Genomic DNA, 24,138 nt, shown 5'->3' on the forward strand with positions numbered 1-24,138 from the left:
CTATTACTTAGATTCCTTTATCTCTGTCTTATATGATGAAGAGGTGTTACTCCTTACCAGGGCTAACCTCTACCCATATAAGCTAGCCCATCATTCCATTTCTTCCAACAGATTGCCCCCTATGTCATCCCCACTCTTACTTATTTTCAATCTCTTCCTATCTGCTGGAATTCCCTACTACCCACAAACCTGCCCATGTCTCCCCTATCCTGAAAGTCTTCACATTGTCCTTCAATCCTCACTGCCTATTATTTTATATTTCTTCTGCCCTTTGAAGCTATACTCCTTGAAAAGGTCATCTATAATAGATGCTTCCACTTTCTCTCTTAACCCCTTACAATCTAGCTTTTGACTATCATTCCACCAAAACTGCTCTCTCCAGTTACTAATCATCTTAGTTGCCAAATCCAATGGCCTTTTCTCAGTCTTCATTCTCCCTAATCTCTCTGCAGCCTTTAACACTATCAATCACTCTCTCCTCCTCCTCTGTAGGTTCTTGGGACACCCCTCTCTCCTGGTTCTCCTCCAGCCTGACTGCTTCTTGTCTGTCTCCTTTGCTGGATCCTCATCCAAATCATGCATAACTATACATGTCCCTTAGAGTTCTGGCCTGGGCCCTCTTCTCATCTTCCTCTATATTATTTCACTTGGTGATCTCATCAGTGTCTATGGATTTAATTACCATCCCTACACTGATGATTCTCAAATCTATTTTTCCTGCCCCAAACTGTCTGCTGAGCCCCCTTTACATTATTTCACTTGGTAACCTCATCAGCTCCAATCAATTTAATTACCATTTCTATGTTGATGATTCTCAAATCTATCTTTCCCAATCTCTCTGGTGAGCTCCAATCTTATATCTTCAATTTGCCTTTCAGACATCTTGAACTGGATGTGTAGTAGACATCTTAAACTCAACATGTCCAGAATGGAACTCATTCCCTCCCCTTCCTTCCCCTCTCCTCAACTTTCCTATTATTGTCAAGGGAATTGTCATCCTTCCAGTTCCCCCAGGCTGGCGGTCTAGGTGTCTTCTTTAACTCTTCTTTCTCACCTCTGACACCTATTGCCAAGAATTGTCCTTTACCTTTACAACATCTCTCATATACACTCCTTCCTCTGCCTGTCTCAAAGCCCTCCGTTCTTCTATCCATCCTCCATTCAGCTGACAAAGTGATTTTCCTAAAGCACAGTTCCAACCATGTCACTCCCCCCCCAATAAACTCCAGTGGCATTCTGTCTTCTTCAGGATGAAATACAAAATCCTGTTTGGTATTCAAAGCCCTTTACAATTTATTTTCTCCCTACTTTTCTAGCCTTCTTGTACTTTACTCTTTGACACATATTCTTCAATCCAGTGACACTGACTTTCTGGCTGTTCCCGTGAGCAAGGTACTCCATCTCTGGCTCTGGGCATTTTCTCTGCATTTTCCCTATGCCTGGAATACTCTTCTTCCTTAGCTCCACCTATTGTGCTTTCCTGGCTTCCTTTAAGTCCCAACTAATGTTCCCAACCTTCTTAATTCTAATGACTTCTTCTTTTAATTATTTCCTATGAATCTTGTATATATACCTTGCGTGTACACATGTATTTGCTTTTCTCTATTAGAACGTGAGGTCCAAGAGGCAGCTAGGTGGCCAGACCTGGAGTCAGGAAGACCTGAGTTTGAATCCAGCCTCAGACATTTACTAGTTGTGTGACCCTGGGCAAATCACTTAATCCTATTTAACTTGGTTTCCTCATCTATAAAATGACCTGGAGAAGGAGGCTGTAAACCACTCAGTATCTTTGCCAAGAAAACCCCAAATGGGGCCATGAAGGACTAGATGTGACTGAAACAACTGAGCAGCAACATGGGAACAAGGACTGTCTTTTGCCTCTCTTTTGAATCCCTAGCACTTAGCACAGTGCCTGGCACACAGTAGGTGCTTAATAAGTGTTTCTTGACTGACTTCCACGGATACGGTTATCATCTCTATGCAGATGATTCGCCAATCTATTTACCTAGCCCCAACCTCTCTTTAGGCTCCACTCACTATTGAACATTTCAAACTGGATATACCATAGACATTTTAAATTCATTATGTCCAAAAGTGAAATCAAATCTTTACTCCCAAATCCTCCCTTCTTCCCAATTCCCTTATTATGTAGAGGGCACCACTATTCTCCCAATTTCCCAGGCTTATAATCTAAGCATCATTCCTTCACTCACCCACCCATATTCAAGTTATTGCTAAGTCCGGTCGATTTTACCTTTGAAACATCTCTAGTGGGTGTCCTCTTCTACCACTACCACCACCTGGGCTTAGTACTCCATCATCTCATGCCTGGACTATGGAAATAACCTTCTGAATGGTCTCCCTGCCTCACACCTACCTACTCTGGCCCAGTTTCCAAAGCGACTTCCTAAAGCACAGGGCTAAACCAGCCGCCACCTCACTCAAACTCCAGTGGCTAGGGTTTGGCTTTTAAGGCCCTTCAAAACCTGGTCCTTTCCAGTGGTATCTTATTACTTTTCATGGTCCAATGACATTGGCCTCCTTGCTATTTTTGGAATACAATACTCTGTCTCCCAACTCTGCCTTTCCATTGGCTGTCCCCCATGCCTGGAATGCTCCCCCTTCTCATTTCTTTCTCCTGGCTTCAAGTCTCAGCTCAGATGCCACCTTCTGCATAAGAACTTTCCTGGTTCTCTTTAATACTAGTAGCTTCCCTCTGAAATCACTTTCAATCTACCCCAAGTATATCCTTTGTACATAGCTTTTTGCATGTTGTCTGCCCCATTAGACTAAAAGCTCCTGGAGGACAGGGATTATTTTTGCCTCTCTTTGTATCCCCAGCATTTAGCACAGTGCCTGGCCCACAGTAGACACAATAAATGCATGCTGACTTCTCACGACTAACTATCCCCACCTACTTCCTTCATCTGCTCCTTGAATGGCATGGTGGGAGTGATATCACCATTCTGGTCTTATTCCAGGCAAGCCACTGTATATAGATTATGGCACCTACTTAGAGGCAGCTGGTGTTGCAGTGAATAGAGTGCTGGGCATGGAGTCAGAAAGATTTGAGTTCAAACCTAGCCTCAGACACTTACTAGCTGTGTGACCCTGGGCAAGTATCTTTATCTGTTTGCCTCAGTTTCCTCAACTGTAAAATAAGGATAATAGCACCTGCTTCCCAGGGTTGTTGTAAAGATCAAATGAGATATTTGTAAAAAGTACTTTGCACAATGCCTGGCACATAGTAGGTGCTACATAAATGCTTATTCCCTTCCCTTAAGCCTTGGTGAAGTTGGCACTATGGATGCCCACAGCATCTTTCTGATACCCCCAGGGAAAGGATTCCCTTTAGGCAGAAACTGAAACAGAACCTAAGAGTCAAGAGGGACCTCAGAGGTAACACCTGAGACAACCATGTGGTGAAGTAGTTAAGAGTATGGGTCTTAGAGCCAGGAAGCCTTGAAATCAATCCTGCCTCATTAGCTGTATGATCATGGGTAAGTTAATCTATCTCAGCCTGGGTTCCCCCCTAGGATTGTTGTGAGGATCAAAATAGATTATATAGAGAACTGAACTTCAAGCGCTCCATAAATATTATCATCGTTCATCTGGCCCAGCCAGTACCTAAGCGGGGCAGCAATCACTTCTACAATAGCCTCAAATGGTCATCTGGGTTCCACTTGAAGATATCCAGTAACAGCTCTTGGGAGAGGCCACTCAATTTTTGGACAGCTTTCTTAACTTTCTTCTTTCATGGCCCCCAGATGTACCTGCCTCCAAATCTACTCCCCTTTTCCTAGCTCTATGACAAAAGGGGAATAGTCTTTCATATACTTGAAGACAGCTATTGTGCCTCTCTCTCATCCCCACTCCCCAATCTCCGCTTCCCTTCTCCCAGTTTTCTTGAACCAATCCTCACACACCCAGGTCTCCACTCTCACCACCTTCTTGGCCACTATCTTCTGGCTATTTGTTACTGTCCTTCCTGAAAAGTGGAGCTCAGAACTGAATGTGGTTCTTCTTACCTCTCTCGCCTTGGTAGCATTGTCTGCACAGGGGAGCCTTCCTGCCCAAAGTTGGTGCTCAGAACTCGTGGAATAAATTCAGAACTGTAGCACCTTCTCTCCTGGGATATTCAGAAAGCTTTTCTCCTTCCCCCCACCTCTCCAGAGAGGTTCCATTTTCAGAGCTCGACTTTCCAAGAGGGATTAGGGGAAGGGCATCAAGTGGCCCCAAAGGCAAAGTCCCTGGGGGAGGCAATGGGGTACCAGGTGATTAGTAGGGATGGTCCCCCTTGAAACAGGAGCTGGAAGGGCAGGTGAGACACACTGCGGGGGTTTTAGAAATGAGTGGGGGAAGAGAATGAAAGCCCAAGACCATATTGGCCAAGGAAGAATGCCATGGGATGTGCCTGGAAGCAGATATTTGAGGTCACGTCTATGGCAGATGACCAGTCTCTTGGTTCTGTTAAGGAGATGGAGAAAAGGAAAACTGCAGCGGCATCTGACTACCTGCCATCACTGAAGCTAAGGTGGAGACACTATCTAGGTACACTTTTGCGGCTTGCTCCCTGAAGTCAGGAACTTTGTCTTAGCTAGACCAGGAGCTTCTCCAGCACCAAACACAGGATTTTGCCCGCATTAGGTGCTTAGTAAATTTGTTAGACTGATGCCCAGGGCCTCTCACTGGCCTCCCCTAGTCAGGACAAGTACAGAACCAGATAGAGGGAGGGAACACTTCCCTAGGACAACAGCCAAGCTTCCTCCCTTTAAGGCTCCCTACCCCCAACCAAGCCAGACCAGGACAGGGGTGTGGGTGACCCCACCAGGTGAGATTAACACCCGTCTCAGGTAGGAAGAAAACTGATGAATAAACTCCAACTTTGAAGTTCTCAATTACTGAGATGCAAGTGGATCTGGTTTCAGAACCAGCATAGCATGAGCACCTGTGTCTCCCCCGGCATAGGATCCAGAGCAGCAGAGTAAGGAGAGGAGGGGGCCCAGAATATAACAATCCTCATGACAGGGATTGGCATCCCTGGATTCGAGGAGAGGAAGAGGATAAAGATGGCATGCTGCATGTGGAAAACCACTGGGTTTAGAGTCAGTAGACACGGGTTCAAATCCCAGTTCTCCCACTTTATACCTGTGTGACCTTGAGCTAGTCACTTAAATCTGAGCCTCAGTTTCTTCATCTGTAAAATGAGGGAGTTGAGCTAATGACCTCTTCCAGCTCTAAATCCTCTGAAACTATGAGTCTGGCTGGACAATGCTGTAATGGAAGGCATATTCTGTGGATGGGGAGTCAGAAGACCCAAGCTGACATCCCTGTTCTGTTATTGTCTGTTCATGGGCAATTTTTTCCCCCTGAGACTTAGCATCCTCCTCCACAGAATGGGTAGGTTGGGCAATCTTGTCCAGCTGTAAATCCCATGATTTTATAAGAGGAGGAGGAAGCGGTTGGGCTAAATCCAACTGATCCTACTTCTCATGCCCTCTTTAAAAACGTCCATCCTTTGCCCCTGGTTGAGGAGGGGGAGGCAAACACAGCAAGCCTGATACCTTTTCTACAAGGTAGTCTTCCAAATACTGGAAGGCATGCTCCCCTACCCCCCTCTCCTCCTAAATCTTCTCTTCAGAGTAAATATTCCCAGTTCCTTCTACCAATTCTGTTACGCTAGGACCTCCCTCCTTGATATTGTGCTGGTATGAGCAGTCCCTCCCCTGACGCAGCAACAAATCCCTCTATGATTTGGTTAAGAATTGCCCTGAATTGCTTTCTTTAGCCAACACTACACTTCCTGGCATTCAGTCGACTGTGACCAAGCTCGCCCTTGAAGCCCTTCTGGATTGGAAGGACCTGCTAGAACCCAGGGTCACCTCTACACTAATCGTGCAGCATTGGAGGACTTTGGTGGTCGGCTTATCAATGCGAGACCTAGGTTCCATGACCATGTGTCTGCTCCCAAACAATGTCCCTCCCTCCCTCCCTTCTTTATGTGTCCAGGTTTTATCTTAGCTGCATTGGGAGCTTGTGGGGAGCGGGGCTCTCTCCCACCCAGGATAGCCCTGCTCAGAGTTGCTACCCAGCATATGCTGAGTGAATGCACGGTATCCTTTTCTCTGTGTCCTGGGAAACGTAGCAACTAATGAACAGCAAAGGGGGGACCTTTGCAACTCAAGGCTTTCCTACAGACAGGAGAGCTCATGGATCGAAGGTCAGAGTTTGGCTTCCCAAGAGGGATGATGAACAAACTAGACAGTGGATGCTCCAGAGGGCTGAAGAATAGGGGAGTGGCAAAGATCCAGATGGATTGTTTTGGGGGGGAACCTAGGTATTTTTGATTTCCTAGACCCTGGGGAGTACACTCACTCTAGCCAGGCTGTATTGGCCGTGTGAGCCTTTACAGCCAAGATAGGTCAAGGATGTCTGTCCTCTTTGATAAATCCTAGACCCAAAAGGCCCAAGTTTGTAATTGTGGGGATTTATCCTAATGTGGCAAATGAAGTAGGTGGAGTGTGATATAGAAGTGTGGTCTCTGAGTCCACCTAAGGGTCACCTCTCCCGAGCCCTTTGGCCCTCCTGGGTTCACCTCTCCTAGACACAGGTTTTTCAAAACCACCAGGATTTGTCCCCCAGTGGGGGGGGTGGGGAGGGGTTGGTAGGGGATAGTGACTTTTACAAAAGTCTAAAATGAGTCATTTCCAGAGCACAATGTCCTCATCCCGAGGGGACCCCAAGACCACCATATAACATAGGTTATATAGCCCCAGTCTGGGTCTGGTGCCAGGTGAAGAGGATGTGACCCAATAAACATTTTCTGTCCCCCAGCAACCATCCAGATAACCATATGTGAGGGACTATTAACTCGATGACTACTGGAGTAACCGGCCTGGATGTTCATCCTGGGCTCCTCTAGATCTCTCACAGCCCTCGTGTCTTAAAGCTTCCATGTAATAACGCCTCTCTCCCCTGGGACGCCTTACATTAGGTTGTCTCAGGAGGTGATCACAATGCCCAAAATACCCAGCCAGGGTCATGAGGACACAGTAAGGACTCTTGCATCCAGCCTCTCTTTGGGAGCATAAAACCCCCTCAGTTTCAAAGGAGCGGCCTACTCAGTACCAGAGGAATGTATTGTTTGTAGCCATACACCTATGATTAGTGGGTATTGAAGCAATACCCTACCCCCATAGAATGCAGGAAACCTGGGCTTAGGGCCAGCTGCATTGCAAATGAGGTCACCACTCCACTTAATGACTGTTGAGACTGGACCATGGGGTTATAAATTTCTACCTGATACTCTGTTTTCAATTAAGTGCCTCTAGCCTTCTAAACATATGACACTCACACAGTCACTTCCATCATCTTGCAATTCAAATTCAAACACTGATTGCCTGGTTTGTCAGACTAATACACCATACAAAGGAGAGCCTCTTTCAGCAGGGCCCCCAAATTCAGTCTGAGTCCACAAGGAGGAGGATGGAGGTGGCTGACTTGACAGAAGTTCAAGTATTTAGGGGTCCCAGGAGACTCCCACAGAGAGAATCTAGACCTTATTCATCAGAAAGTGTGAAGAGGAAGGGAGCTATTCTGAGGCTCCTGGATAAGGCAGGGCAAGAAGTGGTACCTTAAAAAAGGGTTTGGTGGGCTAATGAGTCTGTTCTGGGCTACTGGTCCAGACAGAAAAAGAGTAAGACCAGAGACTATCTTCCCAGACAAAGGCTGGGGAGGACAATGTCTGCTAGACTAGGGAAAGAATAGACGGGGCCTGGACAGAATCACAAAATGTCAGAATGAGGAAGGACCAGAGAGTTTAGTCTGACCCATACCTGAGTAGGAATCCAATCCCTTCTCCCCTTACACATTTAGACAAACTTTTCTGTGGTTTCCACCTCTTACTCCTACTTCTGCCCTCTGGAGCAAAGCAGAGTAGCCTAATTCCTTTTTCACAATGATAAGCCTTCAAGTACATGGAGAGTCATCGTGTACCCCTAATGTCCCCTTTTCGGGTTAAATATCCCCAGTTCCTTCAGCGGAGCCTTACGTCATAGTCACCAGTTCCTCATCCTAGTTGACCCACCCTAGAGGCTTTGCAGTTTATTAATGTTTTTCCCAAATGTAGTTCCCTCAAATAAACATATCCAGATGTGATCTGACCGGGACAGAGTACAGCAAGACTCTCTCTCCCCTCCCTGAATGTGGACATTGCACGTCTCTTAAGGCAGCCCACACCTGCATTAACCATGTGGGTTGCCGTGTTGCAAGGCTGACTCACAGCAAGCTTTGTAGCCCACTAAAAACCCCAGATCTTTTTCATACGGACTAGCCAGTCCTCCCCAATTCTGAATTTCTCCCATTTGTTTTCTAGGCCCAAGCGTAGGACCTTCCATTTACCCCTATTAGCTGTCGTCTTTTTAGATTCAGTCCATCTTTCTAGCACCTTGAATTCTGGCATCCCACCAGTTAACCCTCCTTAACTTGGTGTCATCTGTGAAATGGGCAAGTATGCCATCTATGTTTTCATCTAAGTCCCTGATGAAAAATGTTTAACAGAGCCAAAGACAGATCACTGCTTCACTAATCTCCAGAGCTGACACAAGCCACTAATAATACTGGGTGGCGGGGGCAGGGGGGAGGATATTTAGTTATTTAACCTATTTTTAATCACGCTAAGTTTATTATCCTCAAGCCTGTTCTCTACATACACACACACACACACACGCACACACACACACACACACACACACACACACACACACACATACATCTCGTCCATAAAGATAGCATGAAAGACCGCCAAATGCCTTGATGAAATCTAGATTTACTGTTTCTATGATATTCTCCAGATCTAGGACCTGTTTTCAATAAAGTAATGTTTGCTCTTAGCTATCATTACTTCCTTTTCTAATAATTCATAAACCATCCCTTTAATAAAACTGTGGGTACCCCGTCTCACACTGCTCCCCTCTACCCTCTCCTGACGTAGAGTGGTCAGGCTATGGCTTAGCAGAGCAAGAAAGTTATAGGATATGAAGCCATAGGGATGAGGTGCCATGTTCAGGAATACCCTCTAATGGGGCAGCTAGGTGGCACAGTGGATAGAGTACTGGCCCTGATGTCAGGAGGACCCGAGTTCAAATCTGGCCTCAGACCAAACACCTGACACTAGCTATGTGACCCTGGGCAAGTCACTTAACCCCAACTGCCTAAAAAAAACCCCAAAATAACAAAACAATACCTTCTAATGGGGAGATGCCAAGGCAGAGGAATATTGGTGCTACTCCTTGCCAGGTTGGTTGGCTGCTAAATCCACCTACCTTGTTCTTTGAGAAGCTATCTGAGGCCAGAATCAGATATCACTGCCCAGGACAGTTCAACTAAGACCAGGGAAAATCACTAACCCTCATGAGTTCTACATCCTAGATTGAACTGCCCTAAAATTCTTTCATTCTTTGTGAGAGTTCAGTTTGTCTTCATTTTGCTTGCTCTTATGGGAAGTTACTCAAACATCAAGCAGACACTTCTTTCTCTGCTAGCAGCGCAGGAAGTAAACTGTGCATTTCTTAAAACTCCTGGGGCTTCAAATCAGTCCTATGTCTGGGGACTTCGGGGGTCTAGGAGAGCAGCATGCATGCAGCCACTTGGTAGATTTTTTTTTCTTCTGTAATGTTTTCTTCTGCAGCATTTCCTTTCGTTAGTCATATGCTGAATAAATACTGCATACGGTGTCTGAGAATGCTTGTCTCCTTTTTTGTGAAGATTTGAATGCCAATATTCCAGGGTCACATGACTAGGACTCATTGAAATATATCTGGTTTAAGAGGATGAGGTTTGGCCAGTAGGTGAGGGCTCAGAGCTGTTCTAACTGGGTAGATTTGCAAATTCATACACCCTCAGATAATAAGCAGCACCCCCAACTGGATTATATTTTTACTTTGGCTAAGAAATTGAAGAATAATGCTTCCAGTACAGTTATAAGAACAGCAATCAAAGAAAGATGAAATAAAATCAAAATCCAGTGGGCTGATACTGAGTTTGGTGTGGACACACAGCAGGAGCAGCCCCACAACATGCCTGCTGACAGCAAACACTGGAAAGGTCTGAGCACACAAGCTGGAGAGCTTATGAGACAGCATGAAGCCAAAGTATAGTATCCCAGAGGGCTCAAAGGAACCACTGATCAAACAGCTTTCTGAGAACAAAATGCTAATTCAAGAGTTGAATAAAAGTGAAGCTACAATGAAAATCTACGATGACCTGTGAAAGAACTTGTTTTAGAATTATAGTAGCAATGACCCAAGGAAAGTGAAAGAAAGCAGTGACAATCTAAACGCATCTTGGATTAAGCTAAATCAAAGCATCCATGAGAGATAAATTGTCTTAGAGGCTGAGCTGAGGATGGGGCAGGCCTCCTTTCAGGATCTGGAGAACTTCCTAAAGTGGATGCCAGAGGCAGAAACCACAGCTAAGGTGCTTAAAAATGCAGCTCAGCGAGAGAATGCTCTCCAGGACACTGGTTTGGCCAAGGAACTCAAAGCAGATTCATAAAACTTCTTTAATTACATTTATGAAGCTTTCAGCCAAGCACAGCAAGGACACACAGGCTGAAACTGATGCCCATGATGACATCTTAAAAAAATTTTTTTAAAAAGTAAAATGACAAGAGGAGGAAGACCTGAGAGAGGTCAATAGCTGTCTGACAACCACTGAGAGCTCTGAAATTAGTACTTCCACTCAGCAGGAAAGGAGCACACTCCACCAGTGCTGAGTATGGGAAGACTCAGGGCCAGACCCTTTTTGAACAAGACCAAGTGAGTGGCTATTGATGCCACCCAGTGGCGAAGTTTGATAACTGTACTTTTGATGATTCTACTCTTGTCTCTTTTAGGAAATTGGGGCATAATCATTTCTCCAATCTTGGAGTATCTCTCCTGTTCTCCACAGTCTTTCCAAGATCAATGTTGGTAACCAACTTAGCACATCTGTCAGTTCTTTCAGTACCTATGGATATAGTTCATCTACGTTTGGTGATGAGTAATTACGGGCAGGTAGGTTCTCTTTTACTACCCCACTCAGTCATCCTGGGTTTTAATTCTCTGTTCACTGAGTTTTGTGTTAGCCTTCTCCTCAGTTTAAAGAACTTTAGCATACAAATAAAAAGGAAAAGATGGAGCTGAACAACTTCACCTCTCCATTGTTTATTCTTATTCATTCTTTCAGCATGCATTTATTGAGCACCTTCTATGTACCAGGTGCTGTACTAAACACTCAGACAAAGGATAGTGCAATTTGTGCCTCCTTAGCCTGAGCACTCTACCTCTCAGTTCAGCCTCAGATGGCTGTAGCTTTATTGTACTTTGTACATTTGCATACTGGCATCTGGGGCCATGCATTTTATTGCTGGGTCTTCTGTAAATCATGGGTCCTTGATACTGCCATTCTTCCTATATTGTGCCTACTACCTTCTGCGGACTACAGCTGACAGATTTGTGTGTGGGCAGTTTTCTCCTTCCTGCTCCAATTTCAGGTTAAAACAATCTTGAATGGATTCATAAGACTCAAGGAAACATACTCTTTCCAAACCTTGATAGGTGTCCTCAGGACAAGAATCCTTCATTCCTATCTTTTAAGGCATAGTCCAGAAATCCAAAATCTCTTCTCAAGACCCTATCTTCTTAATTAGCATATTCATTTTACAAACTTTCTTCTTTCAAAGTCCATACGTTCACCTGACAGCAGTAATGAAAATACCACCTGTGTCCCTAAGATCTTCAATTCCTTGCCAAGGACTTCATAATCCCTAGCAATATTTTCTTAGCTCCTTCCTGGCAGTTATCATTTGTCCCGACATATATCACCAAGAGTTGAGTGGTGATTGTCAAGTTTTAGAAGTTTGGGGAGGTTCTCTGAATCATCCTGGCTACATACACCAGGAAGTCATGACATGGAGTCATCCACCATCACTATTTTTCCCCAGGCCAGTCATCTCTTTCTGGCAGGCCCTTATGGGTCCCCATCATTCCTTGATGAACAAGAGATTGCTTCCTCCTCAAAGGGTACATACAGCTCCAATCTTTACAATACAGATTTTTAACTTAAGGACTGTGTGAATTTTTTCAAAAATGTTGATAACTATTTCAGAATCACTGGTTTCCTTTGTAATCTTATGTATTTCATTTTATGAACTTACAAATTATATTCCCAGAAGGGGCCTCTAGGCTTCGTCAGAAATCCAAAGGAGTTTAAGACACAAAAAAGGTAATGTACTGATTTACATAGCTCTCACTGCTCAGTAGTTCTCTTTCTTCTGGGTCACATTCTTCCAATATACCTCTCCTCGCCTTCAACCTCATGACAAGTTAGGATTCTTTGCTGTCTCTTCAGATTACTTCTCTCTTCAAAGATTTTCCCTATTATTTCAAGAAATGAATTTCATACTACCAGGTAAGCCAAAAAGTAGAAAAACATCCAAGTAGGGAGATCACTTTGCAGAAACAACTGGTACCCTTTGAGACAGGTCACTGAAAACTCCTCTTGCCTTCTTGGTTTATGGGAAGCAAGATCCTCAATCTTCTTGGCTTTTTTTTTTTGGTAGCTCTATGGACTAATTCTCATGAAGTGTCAGTTCACCATGCCCCTTTCTTCATCTTTGGTAATTAGCAACATCTTTCTGAGTTCTAATGAAAACATCCCCCAGCTGTCCCTTGCAAGATGGGCTTAAGTATAATCCCATTTACCCGTTTACCTCTTTGGACCCCACCTTCCATCTTACTGCTTCTGGGCTGAAGTATCTGGTGGTTCCTTCTAGTTTCTGAGAGGAGGGCAATCATTTACAGCTAGCTTCCTGCTGTTTCTCACAGCATGAACTCTCTCTTCTCTGACGCACTTTGTCTGACCATTTTGTCAATGTTTTGCCTAAAACGCAGCCTCCAAAACTGGGCAAAACACTCTAGCTGTGCTCTGACTGGGGCAGAATACAGCAGAATTATCATCATCCTGACTCTCACACCCTTATCCTCCCATCTAGGCAGTAATATGCCTGCATCCATTCAATCTAAAAAAACCCCAAAAAAACATTAGCTGCTCTCATAAAACGTCCATTCTCTGAGTTTGTGATCCACTAAAACCCCTAGGTTTTGTTTATTTGTTTGTTTTTCAATAAACCTGTCTAACCATACCTCTTCCACCCTTCACTGGAAGAAGGATACAAGACAGGGCAGAGAGGAAGTCAGAGGAGAATAGAGATGGAGTCTGGGAAGAGTACCGAGCAGCAAAGTTAGCGGGCATGAGTGTCAGAATGGAGAGCACGCCTCACAGAATGGAATCTGGAATTCGGCTGCCAATGTTGGCCTTTTGCCTTAGGTCAATTCCACACAAACAGCCCCTTCCCTGTTGGGCCCTAAATATCTTTTTCTAAGTTCAGTCTGTCCTCACCCTCCATTCACCTCCCTAGAGGCCCCAGTGGCCTTCACCCCTGAACACCACAGAGTTGGAAGAGTCCTTCAAAAAACCAAAACCAAAAAAAACCCCAAAACAACCAAAAACCTCTACAATCTTCCCTACAAGTGGTTATCCACTACATTCTTAAATACCCTCAGTGGCAGGGAGCTCGAGGCCTTTTCAGCAAGTCCATTCCACTTTTTGACAGCTGTAATCATTAGGAAGTTTCTCTGTGCTTTGAGCTGAAATCTACCTCTCTGAGATGTCCTACTGTTCCTCGTGCTCTCTTCATGGGGTCAAGCAAAGCAAGTCTGATGATTGTTCTTTCACATGACAACCCTCCAAAGACAGCTAGCTATCATATCCTTCCTTTTTAAAAGTTTTCTCTTTTTCTGGCTATTTCTGGTTCCTTCAACCAACCCTTACCTGGCACAGTTTTGGGGCACCTTCCACTGGATACTCTATAGTCAATCTATGTCCCTCCTAAAAGGTGATACCCCCAAAACTAAGCACTGCATCAAGGTAGAGTCTGACTAGGGTAGAATACAAGCAAGATTACCCCTCCCTCATCCAAAACATCCAAAATGTCTTTTAATATAGCTACGGCCTACAAAACAGCCTTTTTTTTGGGGGGGCTGCCATGTTGACTTGGACTGAATCCACAGTTCTACTGTGCCCATGACCTGTCTGTCTCTGTCCAGGTCAGTCCCCCAAACCCATTTACCATCCAGTGGGGTTAGGGCTAGGCCTCTCATTTGGTATCCTTTAGTTTCTCCATCTCCCATCTATCTTCCTAGTGGTTATTCTTTCTTGAAAGTGGGTGTCATCTTTTCCTGTGGGTTTGTTTCCTTAAGGGATGGCTTTAGCCCCCTTTCTGTTGGTCCTTAGAGATTGTTTCCTTATTTAGAAAATGAAAGGGAGTTGGGCTAAATGCTTCATAAGGTCCTTTACAATTCTGACATTCTATGATTCTTCCCACCCCACTCTCATTGGTCCACCTTCTTTCTTTTTCAAGGTGGGCTCTTGCTCATGGGGCCACAGGGGGACATATTCTCAGCCCAGTGCCTCATCCAGCCTACCTTGGATCCACAGTTCTATTCATTTTTCCAGCTTTGGTCTAGTGACTCAACCCCAAAAGGCAGTGTGGCTTGGGTGGTGTTGAGAACTTTGGATCTGTAGTCAAATGACCTAGGTTGGAATTCTAGCTCCAGCTCCTTGTGTGACTTTTTCCCACCTGTTTCCTCATTTGTAAAACAGGAGGTGGGCCACATGATTCCAATGCTCCTTTCCAATGATATCTACATCAAATCTATGATCCAATGATGTCTGGCCACTCTAAGGGGAGTGGTCCCCAGTCCCACCCCAGAACATTCTCCCTATGGTTTCCAAAGAAGAACACTTGACATGGACTGTAAGAACAAGAGACAATTCCTGGGGAAAGTCCTTGGAATTAGAACCCGAAGTTCCTCACCTACAGAAAAGAGAAGGGGGAAGGTTCCTTACAATAGGAAGGAGGTATCGCACCTGCCCAAGGAACATCCATGGGGAGGGGGAAGGGTGAGGGAAACAACTCTTTAGGTGAGGGAGCAATTCCATTTAAGGTCTAGTGGAAATGGAGGACAAACCCACCCTTGTCACTGACAATTCTCTCCTGGTCTACACTCATGTCCCTGATAATATTAGCAGCAAAACCCTTAGAAACTCCTGGGGTAAGTGGGGCCCGAAGGGTAGTGGGAGTGAACAGAGAGTCAGCACACGACTAAGAAGCAACTGAGGTAGGGGAGAAGAGATTCTTGGGAGGCATTTTCCTGGGGGGGAGGGAAGGTCTGAGGCACGTCTTCTAGAGAGGGTCTTTGGGGATGCTGGGAGATCTCTAGGAGGCAGTTTCTGCAGAAGAGAGTGGTCTCTGTGGCTAGAGGCACCTTCCTGCAGTGAGGTAGGGGGTCTATGTGCATGTCTCTTTGGGAAGACCCATTCCACCTTCCTGTCCCTGCCTGCACTCATTTATTTCTGTGTGTTTTTGATGTGTGGAAGTCTGTACCTTGCTGGGAACCTCCATGTGTGGAGGTTGAGTGGGGAGAGGGCTATATGTGTGTGGGGAAGTCTTGGCAGGGACAGCTCTAGGGCTGAGTGATTCTATGTACAAAAGGTATAGAGGGTTCTGGGGTATCTCTGTGGGGTCCTAAGACTTCAAGAGTATTTCTGGGCTTCTTTTGCAGAAATCACTGGAGGTCTATGTGTGGGATCTCGAAGGGGAGATACCTAGGAGGGGGTCTCTGAGGGAAGTCACAACCTCAAATGGGTCATGGGGGGGGCTTCTTCACCTGCTTTTCATATGGTAGTTGGCATTGGGAGGGTTCTCTCTTGTGTGTATGTGGGGTGATAATCTCTAGACAGAAATCTCCGGGTTTATTTTGTGTGCATGTGTCTCTAGAACACAAGTCTCTGCCCACCTCTGTGGGGGCTCACTCCTCACCTTGCTTTCGGTGGAAGAGGGTCTGGGCTGGGTTGTGGAGGGGAAGAAGCCGCTGATTTCCGTAGAGGGTTGCAGAATCCTTTGGCTCAGTGGGATCTAGAAGATAAGAGGTACTGAGAGCTTGACGACAGCTGTCAAGCAAGACTTTCTCCCACCCCCCGAGGACCTCATTGCCTCATCCAAAGTCCCTGACCTTTATGGCACTCACTCGGGGCCACTTCCAGATCCTACGCACTCTGGGACTCTTTGCAGAGGTCACTCCTTGCATGAATATGACATCTAAGTTCAGCCCCAACTTCTGACACATGGAGCTCTGGGCCACCGGCTGAGGGAGGGTCCCAGGGGGATATTGGGGGAGGATTCCTGGGAGGTACTAGGGAAGGGTCCCCCGGGAAGATGCTGGCAGAAAGTCCCCCCCAGGGGGATGGTGAGGGAGGTCCTTCTGGGATACTGTTGGAGGGACCATGGAGGATATCAGGAAAGGCCCCCAAAAGCATACTTAGGGAAGGACCTAGAGGAATACCGGGGGTGGCTTGTTAGATTATTGCAGGAGGGTCACACAAAGATATTAGGAAACATTAGGGAAGGGTGCTCTGGGAATACTGGGGAGGTAGAATAATGGGAACCTAGGGAAGTACTGGGAAGGGAGTCACAGGCTATCTTGGGAGAGGATCCTAGGGGTATATTAGGGGAAGGTGCCAGGAGATATTAGGAAAAGGTCCGGAGGAGGCATATTGGAGAACAGTACTGGAGAGATATTGAAGGAGAATCCCAGGAAAGTTTTGCATAACTATCTTGCAGGGATATTGAGGGCAAAGTCCTGGGGAGATATGGTGATAAGATCCCAAGAGAATGTTAGGTTAAGTAGACTTCATGTATACTGAAGGCACATCCTAGGGAGAAAGTGGTTGAAGGGAGAAAAGTCCCAGAAGGTTGTTGGGTATATATCCTGCAGTATATTGGGAAAGTACCACCCAAGGACATTAGGAGAGGGTGCTAGGGACATATGGTGGCTGAGGGTAGGGGGCAGAGAAGAAATGGTAAAATATATTTGAGGAGAGACCTAAGGAATACAGAGAGAGGGGACTGGGAAGTACTGGTAGAAGGCCCCAAGTGATACTGGGGGAGGGTCCCAGGAGGGATTGTGGATAATTGGCCTGCAGGTATTTATTGGGAAATCACATAAGGATACTGGGAAGAGGGAGAGGGGACACTCCCAATAGGCCTATTAGTAGAGAGTGTTTAGGGGATACTGATGAGTGGATACAGAGAAAAAGAACTTTTGGTGAGGGAATTTTTTCCTAAGGGAACAGGGGGACCTGGGGGGTGGAGCTCAGGGAACAGTGGGATTGGGTTAAGGTTAGTAATGTTGGGAAAGGGTCATGAGGAGGAATATTAAGAAATGGTCTTGGAGGGATACGGGAGAAAGGTGCTAGGAGGAAAATTGGGCAAAGTGTCCCAAAAGTATATTGGAGGAGCATCTTAGGAGAGATATTAGGGGAAGGCCCTGGAGGTTGTTAGATAATTAAGTACCCTCTTGGTATGTTGGGGAACAATCATAGAAAGATATTAAGGAAGATATCTGGGGTATATTAGGAAAAGGTACTGAGGGGATATTGGATGGTGGAAACTGGGAAGAGATGTTAGGAGAGAGCTCCAGGAGATACCGGGAGAAGGTCCTGAGGAGATCTATTAGGGGAGGGTCCCAGGACGATACCTCAGTCTTGTATAGGTAACTGGTTAGACGGTTCTTCGACGTATCAGTAAGTAGACACAAAGGAAAATATTTTGGGGGAGGGTCCCAAGGGGAAATGGGAGAGGGTTTTCTGGAGGGCACACTGGAGAACTAATATTGGAGAAGGGTTCTCAGGGTTATTAGAGGGAGGGGAGATCTCAGTTGTGTTCTACAGGTATTGGGGGTGGGGCAGGGATATTGGGAGAGCATCCTAAGGAAAGATAGGGGTTAGGTCCCAGTCAAGTGTTGGAAGTACCTTGCATTTATAGTGGGACTAGTCACAGAAGGATATTTGGAAAGGATCCTCTGGAGAAATTAGAAGAGGTTACTGGTGGACTATTTTAGGGTAGAAACAGGAGAGGATCCCTTAGGAATATTAGGTAACATACTGGTAGAAGATCCTAGGAGGGTACAAATGGTAAGTATCCTTGGGCTGTATCCTAAGGAAGGGTCCCAGAAGCATAATGGATAATTTTGGTGTTGGGGGGGACAGTTCATACCAGGATATGAGGAGATATTAGAAAAAAGTAATGGCATATGGAGAAAAGAGAAAAAAGTAAAGATTTTAATTACGAGAGGGTGGTGGAAACATTTTTAGAGTGGAAATAAAGGGAAAAGCTATTGGGCAAGGAAACTAAGAAGAAACTGGAGAAAGGTTCTGGGAATATACTAGAGAGGGGGAGAAGATATCAGGGGATATTGAGGAAAGGGAAGGTCCTAGAAGGGATTGAAGAGGGGTAAATTGGAAGATTCTCAGAACAGCATGGGACATATATTCTGCAGTTTTATTGGGGATATGTGAGGGAATAATATGAGGAAATTAGGAAAGGGTACCTGGAAAATGTTTGGGCATGAGAACGGGGGGAAAGATATTGGGAGGATCTAGGGAGATTCTGGCGGAGGGGTCCCAGGAAATATTAAGAGAAGGCCCTATGGGTCCTGAAGGAATATTGGAGGATGTCCTGAGGAAGCAGATTGGGGTAGTCCAGAAGAAATACTGGCTAAATGCCCTTTTCAGGCATATTGGGGAAGATCCTAGGGATATTAGGGGGCAAATCCCAGGAAGAAGGGTATTAGTAGTATCTTGCAGCTATACTGGGAGTCAATCACACAAGGGCCCATACACGGAAAGGCTGAGGATGAGAGAACCAGGGGACCAATAGGAAAAGGTCCCTCTGCAGAAATGGGAGAGGATCCCGGGAAGACATACTGGGGAAAGGCCCTGTTCAAACTTTCTTGGGAAGTTGTGGAGCAGGATTAACTCTTGGGGGTATAATGGAGAACCTTCTAAGAGGAAGTTATGGGAAGTTTTTGAAGAGGCTTATTGGGGAAGGGATCCAGAGGGATATTGAGTTTTGTCCTTCATGTACAATGAAGGGGTGTCCTCTAGATATACTGGGGACCTGGAGAGGAGGAGGGGAGTGTTTCCAGGAGAGTATTAAGAAAGAGTCTTGAATGTATATTAGTGGAGAGTCACACAAGGATATTTATGGTCCCCACAAAGGTATTAGGAGAGGATACTGGGAATGGATAAAAGCAAAAAAGACATGGTAGGGAAGGCTTATGGAAATATTAGGTAAAGGGAATGGTGGAAGAAAGTCCAAGTCAAAGAGAAATTTATGGTAGGGTCTTATGGAAATATTGGCAGAGGGTATGGAAATAGATATACAGGGGAGGGTCCAAGGAAGACACTGGGTTTTCTGGAGGTTAGGGAATTCTCACCGAGCTCAAAGGCTTTCTTTCCTCAGAGCCTGAACCAAAGGTGTTCAACGCCTCATCCTCCTCTTTGCTCTTTGGGAAGAGAAAAGATGAAAGAGAGCATGAGTCTGAAGGCTCTAGCTTGGAGTTGGGAGATGTTTGAGAAGCTCAAGAATTTAGCTTGACTACATGAGGGCTCTGGGGCCCTAGCAGGGCAGAAACCCAAAACCGGCTGGTGGGGGGGGAAATCTCAGCTTGGTGATTGGGGAAGGGGAGAAGAAATCTAAACCTGCTGGGAGGTAGGAAAAAGAAATCTGAGCCTGGGGGGCAGGAAGAAGGGAAACTGAGCCTGGAGGAAGAAGAAATGGAATTGAGTTGGGGAGGGGAAAGAGAGAAACCTGAACCCAAGTTGGAATTGAAGAGGGGAGAGAAATGTGAGCCTTGAGGGGGAGAAATTTTAGGAGAAAACTTGAGCTTAGAGAGAAAAAAAACTAAACTTGGGAGGAGCAATTCTGAGTGGGGGGTAAGAATCTAGGGGGGAGTGGACTGTTGGTAGTGAAGAAATCTGGCCCTGAAAGTAGGGGTGTGTGTGTGTGTGTGTGTGTGTGTGTGTGTGTGTGTGTGTTAAACCTAAGAAGGGAGGAAACCTGAGTGAGCCTGGGTATGTTACAGACTCACCTGTATATCCTGTCAGTCCCAATACTATCACCTCTTATACCTCCTTATTTATACTATTTTCCATGTGGAGAACAGAGAGGACTCAGAGTTGTGCCATTCAGTCGCAAGCAAGCTCATCAGGACCTGTTATCACTGCTCCCCAGCCTGGGACTGCTTTGTGCAACAGGCCCCAGCACCCACCCAACTCCCTGTAGGTGGGCAGACACCAACTCTCTCCCTCTACCTGCCCAAACCTTTGGGCTCCCCATCCTGACCCACCCTCTCAGTGTTTTCAGAGTCACACTTGCCTCACCCCACACTACAATCATTCCCAATCCCATTACATTTTCACCAGCACCATTCCCACAAAATTGCAGACAGCTTTATCTTTGGCTCAACTGTTCCTGCCTTTCAGCCCAAGGAATCCTCAGGGTCTCACAGGGGAAGTCGGCCTTTAGAAACTTAATAATCTGAGCCAATAGGAATACTCAGCCTGAGTTTGGAGCACCCACATGTTTGTCTGGGAAGAATATCAGTAGGCACAGTAGGATGTAGGCCCAGGGAATGTCTCTGAGCTACAGTACAGAGGAAGGGGAGCTCACCACATCATCCAGTCGGGAGCCATAGATGACCTGTAGGTAGTTGTGGAAGGCCTCCAAACGCAGCTGGGGGGTGAAGAGCATTTGGGTCAGGGGCTCCACCTGTCCCAAGGCCAGGCTCCGTAATTCCTCATCCCTGGCAGCCAGCTTGGCACAGGCCTAAGGGAGTCAAAGCATACCTGTCAACTTAGGTCCAACCTATCCCCCAAGTAGCAGCTTCAAGAGGGTCCTCACCCAACACTGCCCAATGGCATGCCTAAGGGAGGCAAAGGAACAGGGATGCACGCTGACACAGACAGAGACAAAAAGAGAGATAAAATCCGAGAAAGACACACTCATACACAGAGATAAAAACAGGGAGAAATACTGGGACACACAAAAGGAAAGAATAAAGACAGAATACCAAGGCACACAGACAAGTCCAGGGCATGGCCACTGTATTGGGAGGCTGCTAGGTAGGGAGTTGAGCCTGGGAGGTCGACCCCCACGCCCCCACCCCATCCACCGTTTATTCTATTCCCCTCCCTTAAATACCTCATCTATCTCCCTTTGTCTGTTCTCTGCCTCCAGATACTCCTGCCTTATAACCTTCTTCATCCTGAACACAAGAACACATGGGATGAGAATAAAGACCCAGTCCTTTGCGGGACACCTATGGACAGCTAAGCACAGTCATGGTGGGAGGGGTGGGGGAAGGGAAGGGAAGGGAAGAGGGCTGGGGTCCATATGGGGCCCTTGAGAGAGTGAGAGATCAGAGCTGGCTCTGTAGAGAAGGGAGGAACCCTATCCCCTCACCCATACAAGAACCAGCTGAAGGAACTGGGGATGTTCAGCCATTAGAAGAGAAGGCTTAGGGATAACAGGACTGCTTTCTTCAGCTATCTCAAGGGTTGCTATGGGATATAGTAAGTCAATAAATAATGAATAAATAGCTGAGGTGTGTATACAAAGCACTGTATACATGTAATCTCATTTGAAGAGATACTGGGCTAATTTACCTGGCTATAGAAGACAAAACTAGAAGGTAGAGAAAAGCAGATTTAAGTTTCATGCAGAGAAAATCAGCCCAACATTCTGAGTCTATAAGGAAGGGAACCGGCTGCCTCAAGAGCCTGTGGATTCCCTAAACCTGGCCTACTTGTCAGGGATGTTATAAGGTGATTCCTACTTAGACATCAGAAATTATCTTCCTGTGCTGACAGTCTGTGCAGCCTGTGACAGCAAGTCTGCAGGGGCATGGGAGGCTGAACTGAGAGTCTGGGAGACTCTAGGATCTGAGAGACCAGGTGGTCTGAGAGTTTTTAAACTGAGTCGGGCCAGGGGGGATGAGTACAGTCTGAAAGCTGAGTGTGGGAGGGTTTATGGAATGGATGGGACAAGTAGTTGAGTTGATGAATCAGAGGGTCTGTGGGGCTTGGGTGTGGGAGTATTAAGAGTCTAGAAATTCATGGTAGTTACGGGGTCTAGAGCTATGAAAAGTGAGAAAGGGTGAGATCTGTAGGGACAGAGGGTATGACAGATTGTGGGGTCTATGAGGCTGGAGGAGTGTGAAAATCTGTTAGGCTGGGGGAGTCAGTGAACCTGTGTAGAGTTGGAGGACTGATTCAATTATGAGGTCAGGCAAGTATTAGGGTTAGGGTGGGGATAGAGGAAGGAGGGGTGTGTGTTGGTGGGGGGGGATGGGGCTTGGTCTGACCGGACACTAGGGAGAGCCTGAAAGTCTTTCAGCCTTTTTAGCTCTTCTGAAGTCAGCAGCTCCGGGTCTGTCAGTGGCAGGGATGGGTCATCCTTAGGGTTTGGCACTTTCCGACACAGAACCTGTAGAGTTTAGAGAAGACAGTAGCACATATACTAGGTCTGGGAGCCCCACTCTCCTTACATCTTCCAAACAGCATGCCCCCCAATGTCTCGTTGGCTCCTTTTTTGGGGGAGGAGAATAATTGGGTTATACCAGGAGTCTGAGTCAGAGCTAAGCCCTTCCCACCACTACCATCTATAATCCAATTTTACTTGATAGACTGAGAAACTGAGGCGCAGAAAAGGAAAGGAATTTGTCCAAAATTACCCAGGTACTTAAATAGTAGAGCCAGGGTTTTGAAGCTAGGGTCTCTGAATCCCAACCCAGTGTTAGCGGTACCTTGACCAGATAAGATGTGGGCAGGTAGAGTTTGTGAGAGAGCAGGCGAAGGTGTGAGCCAAAGGAAAAGATCAGATCGCCCTTGTCATTGCAGAAGGTTATGGTCTCTGGAGACATGTTCAGATGCATCACCCTGGAGAGTAAGAGCAGGGAGGAGAGTGGGCAGGGAGGTGAAGTACTGAGTTCCATTCTACCCTTTTCCAACCCAGCTCCTCTGCAGATAGGGGAGGCCCAAGGAGGGTTAGTCGACTCCACAGGTCCACTGGGCTCTGGATACACATATTCGACACCAGGGATAGAGAATCTGTGGCCTCAAGGCCATGTGTGGCTCTCTAAGGTGCTCAAGTATGGTCCTTTGCCGTTTGGATTCAAAGGGCCACACTTGAGGACCTAGAGGGCCACATGTGGCCTCGAGGCCACAGGTTCCCCACCCCTGATCTATACCCTATCACATACCTGAGCAATTTATTGTCCTGAGTCCAGATTCTCACAGTGCAATCCAGGCTTGAGCAAGCATAAAGCTTCAGGTAAGGGCAACAGCACAAGCCTGAGAGTTGGGAGACAAGAAAAAGGGTGCTGGAATCAGTATGGCAGTCTCAGTCTAGTGAAAGGGGGCTCATTAGGGGACCAGGGATGCCTTTAAGGACCCTTCATGGGGAAAGTATGAGACCTGAAGCCCTCTTCAGGGACTGAGGGGTATGTGTCAGGTGCTCCGTTCAGAACTGTCACCAACTGACACTGCTGACCTGTGATGTGGTCTGTGGGGTCATCCTGGGGGCAATGGTCATGGCGTATGTCATTGTTGTCAGATGTCCCATACTGCACCAAGCTGTAGGTGGCACTGGAGGGGTCCTCGAAGGCCACAGTGACACGAGAACCCAGGGCACAAAGTGCCACAGTTGACTGGTAGCAGAAAAATGTCCGAAGCAAGGTCAGGCTGTCGTCTGAGTAGGGAAATATTCGCCACATCTTTACAGTCATGTCTGTGCCTACCCCCCCAGAAAGAAGAGATGGAAACGTCAGGGAGCTTGCCTACTGGTGGACATCAGGATGCCTGAGGGGCAGGACCCTGGGAAGAAGGGGTAGGGAGAGGATCACTGGGAGGGATGAGCGGAGGCTTCTGCGACAGGGTTTGGTATACATTGGTTGCCATGGGTTGAGGCCAAGGAGTCTCTCAGAGCATCAGGGCAGGACCCTGAAGTCTTTTGGAGCTTGGACCATCAGAGTAGCTGTTTTGGTCTGGGATTACGCTAAGAAAGTGATGCTGACCCAAAGGTCCCACTGCTAAACACCTACCCCAAGGAGATAAGTGACAGAAAGGTCTAACATATGAAACAAAATATGTATAGAAGCACTTTCTTTCCCCCAAAAAGAGACACAAAGTAGATGC

At 46.4% G+C, this 24,138-nt stretch overlaps 1 protein-coding gene across 1 annotated transcript in view; it reads right to left on the reverse strand.

The window, feature by feature from the left end:
* Positions 1-24,138, reverse strand: part of WDR97 (WD repeat domain 97) — a 69,488-nt gene that overhangs the window by 40,213 nt on the left and 5,137 nt on the right. The window contains 8 exon segments of the mRNA XM_020994884.2: positions 15,923-16,018; positions 19,380-19,448; positions 20,615-20,770; positions 21,146-21,209; positions 22,308-22,429; positions 22,749-22,881; positions 23,205-23,295; positions 23,495-23,737. Of these exon segments, the coding sequence (XP_020850543.2) occupies positions 15,923-16,018; positions 19,380-19,448; positions 20,615-20,770; positions 21,146-21,209; positions 22,308-22,429; positions 22,749-22,881; positions 23,205-23,295; positions 23,495-23,737 (974 nt within the window).

This window comes from Phascolarctos cinereus, unplaced genomic scaffold (assembly GCF_003287225.1).
Source record: "Phascolarctos cinereus isolate Bilbo 61053 unplaced genomic scaffold, phaCin_HiC Scaffold_4;HRSCAF=312, whole genome shotgun sequence".
Lineage (NCBI taxonomy): Eukaryota > Metazoa > Chordata > Mammalia > Diprotodontia > Phascolarctidae > Phascolarctos > Phascolarctos cinereus.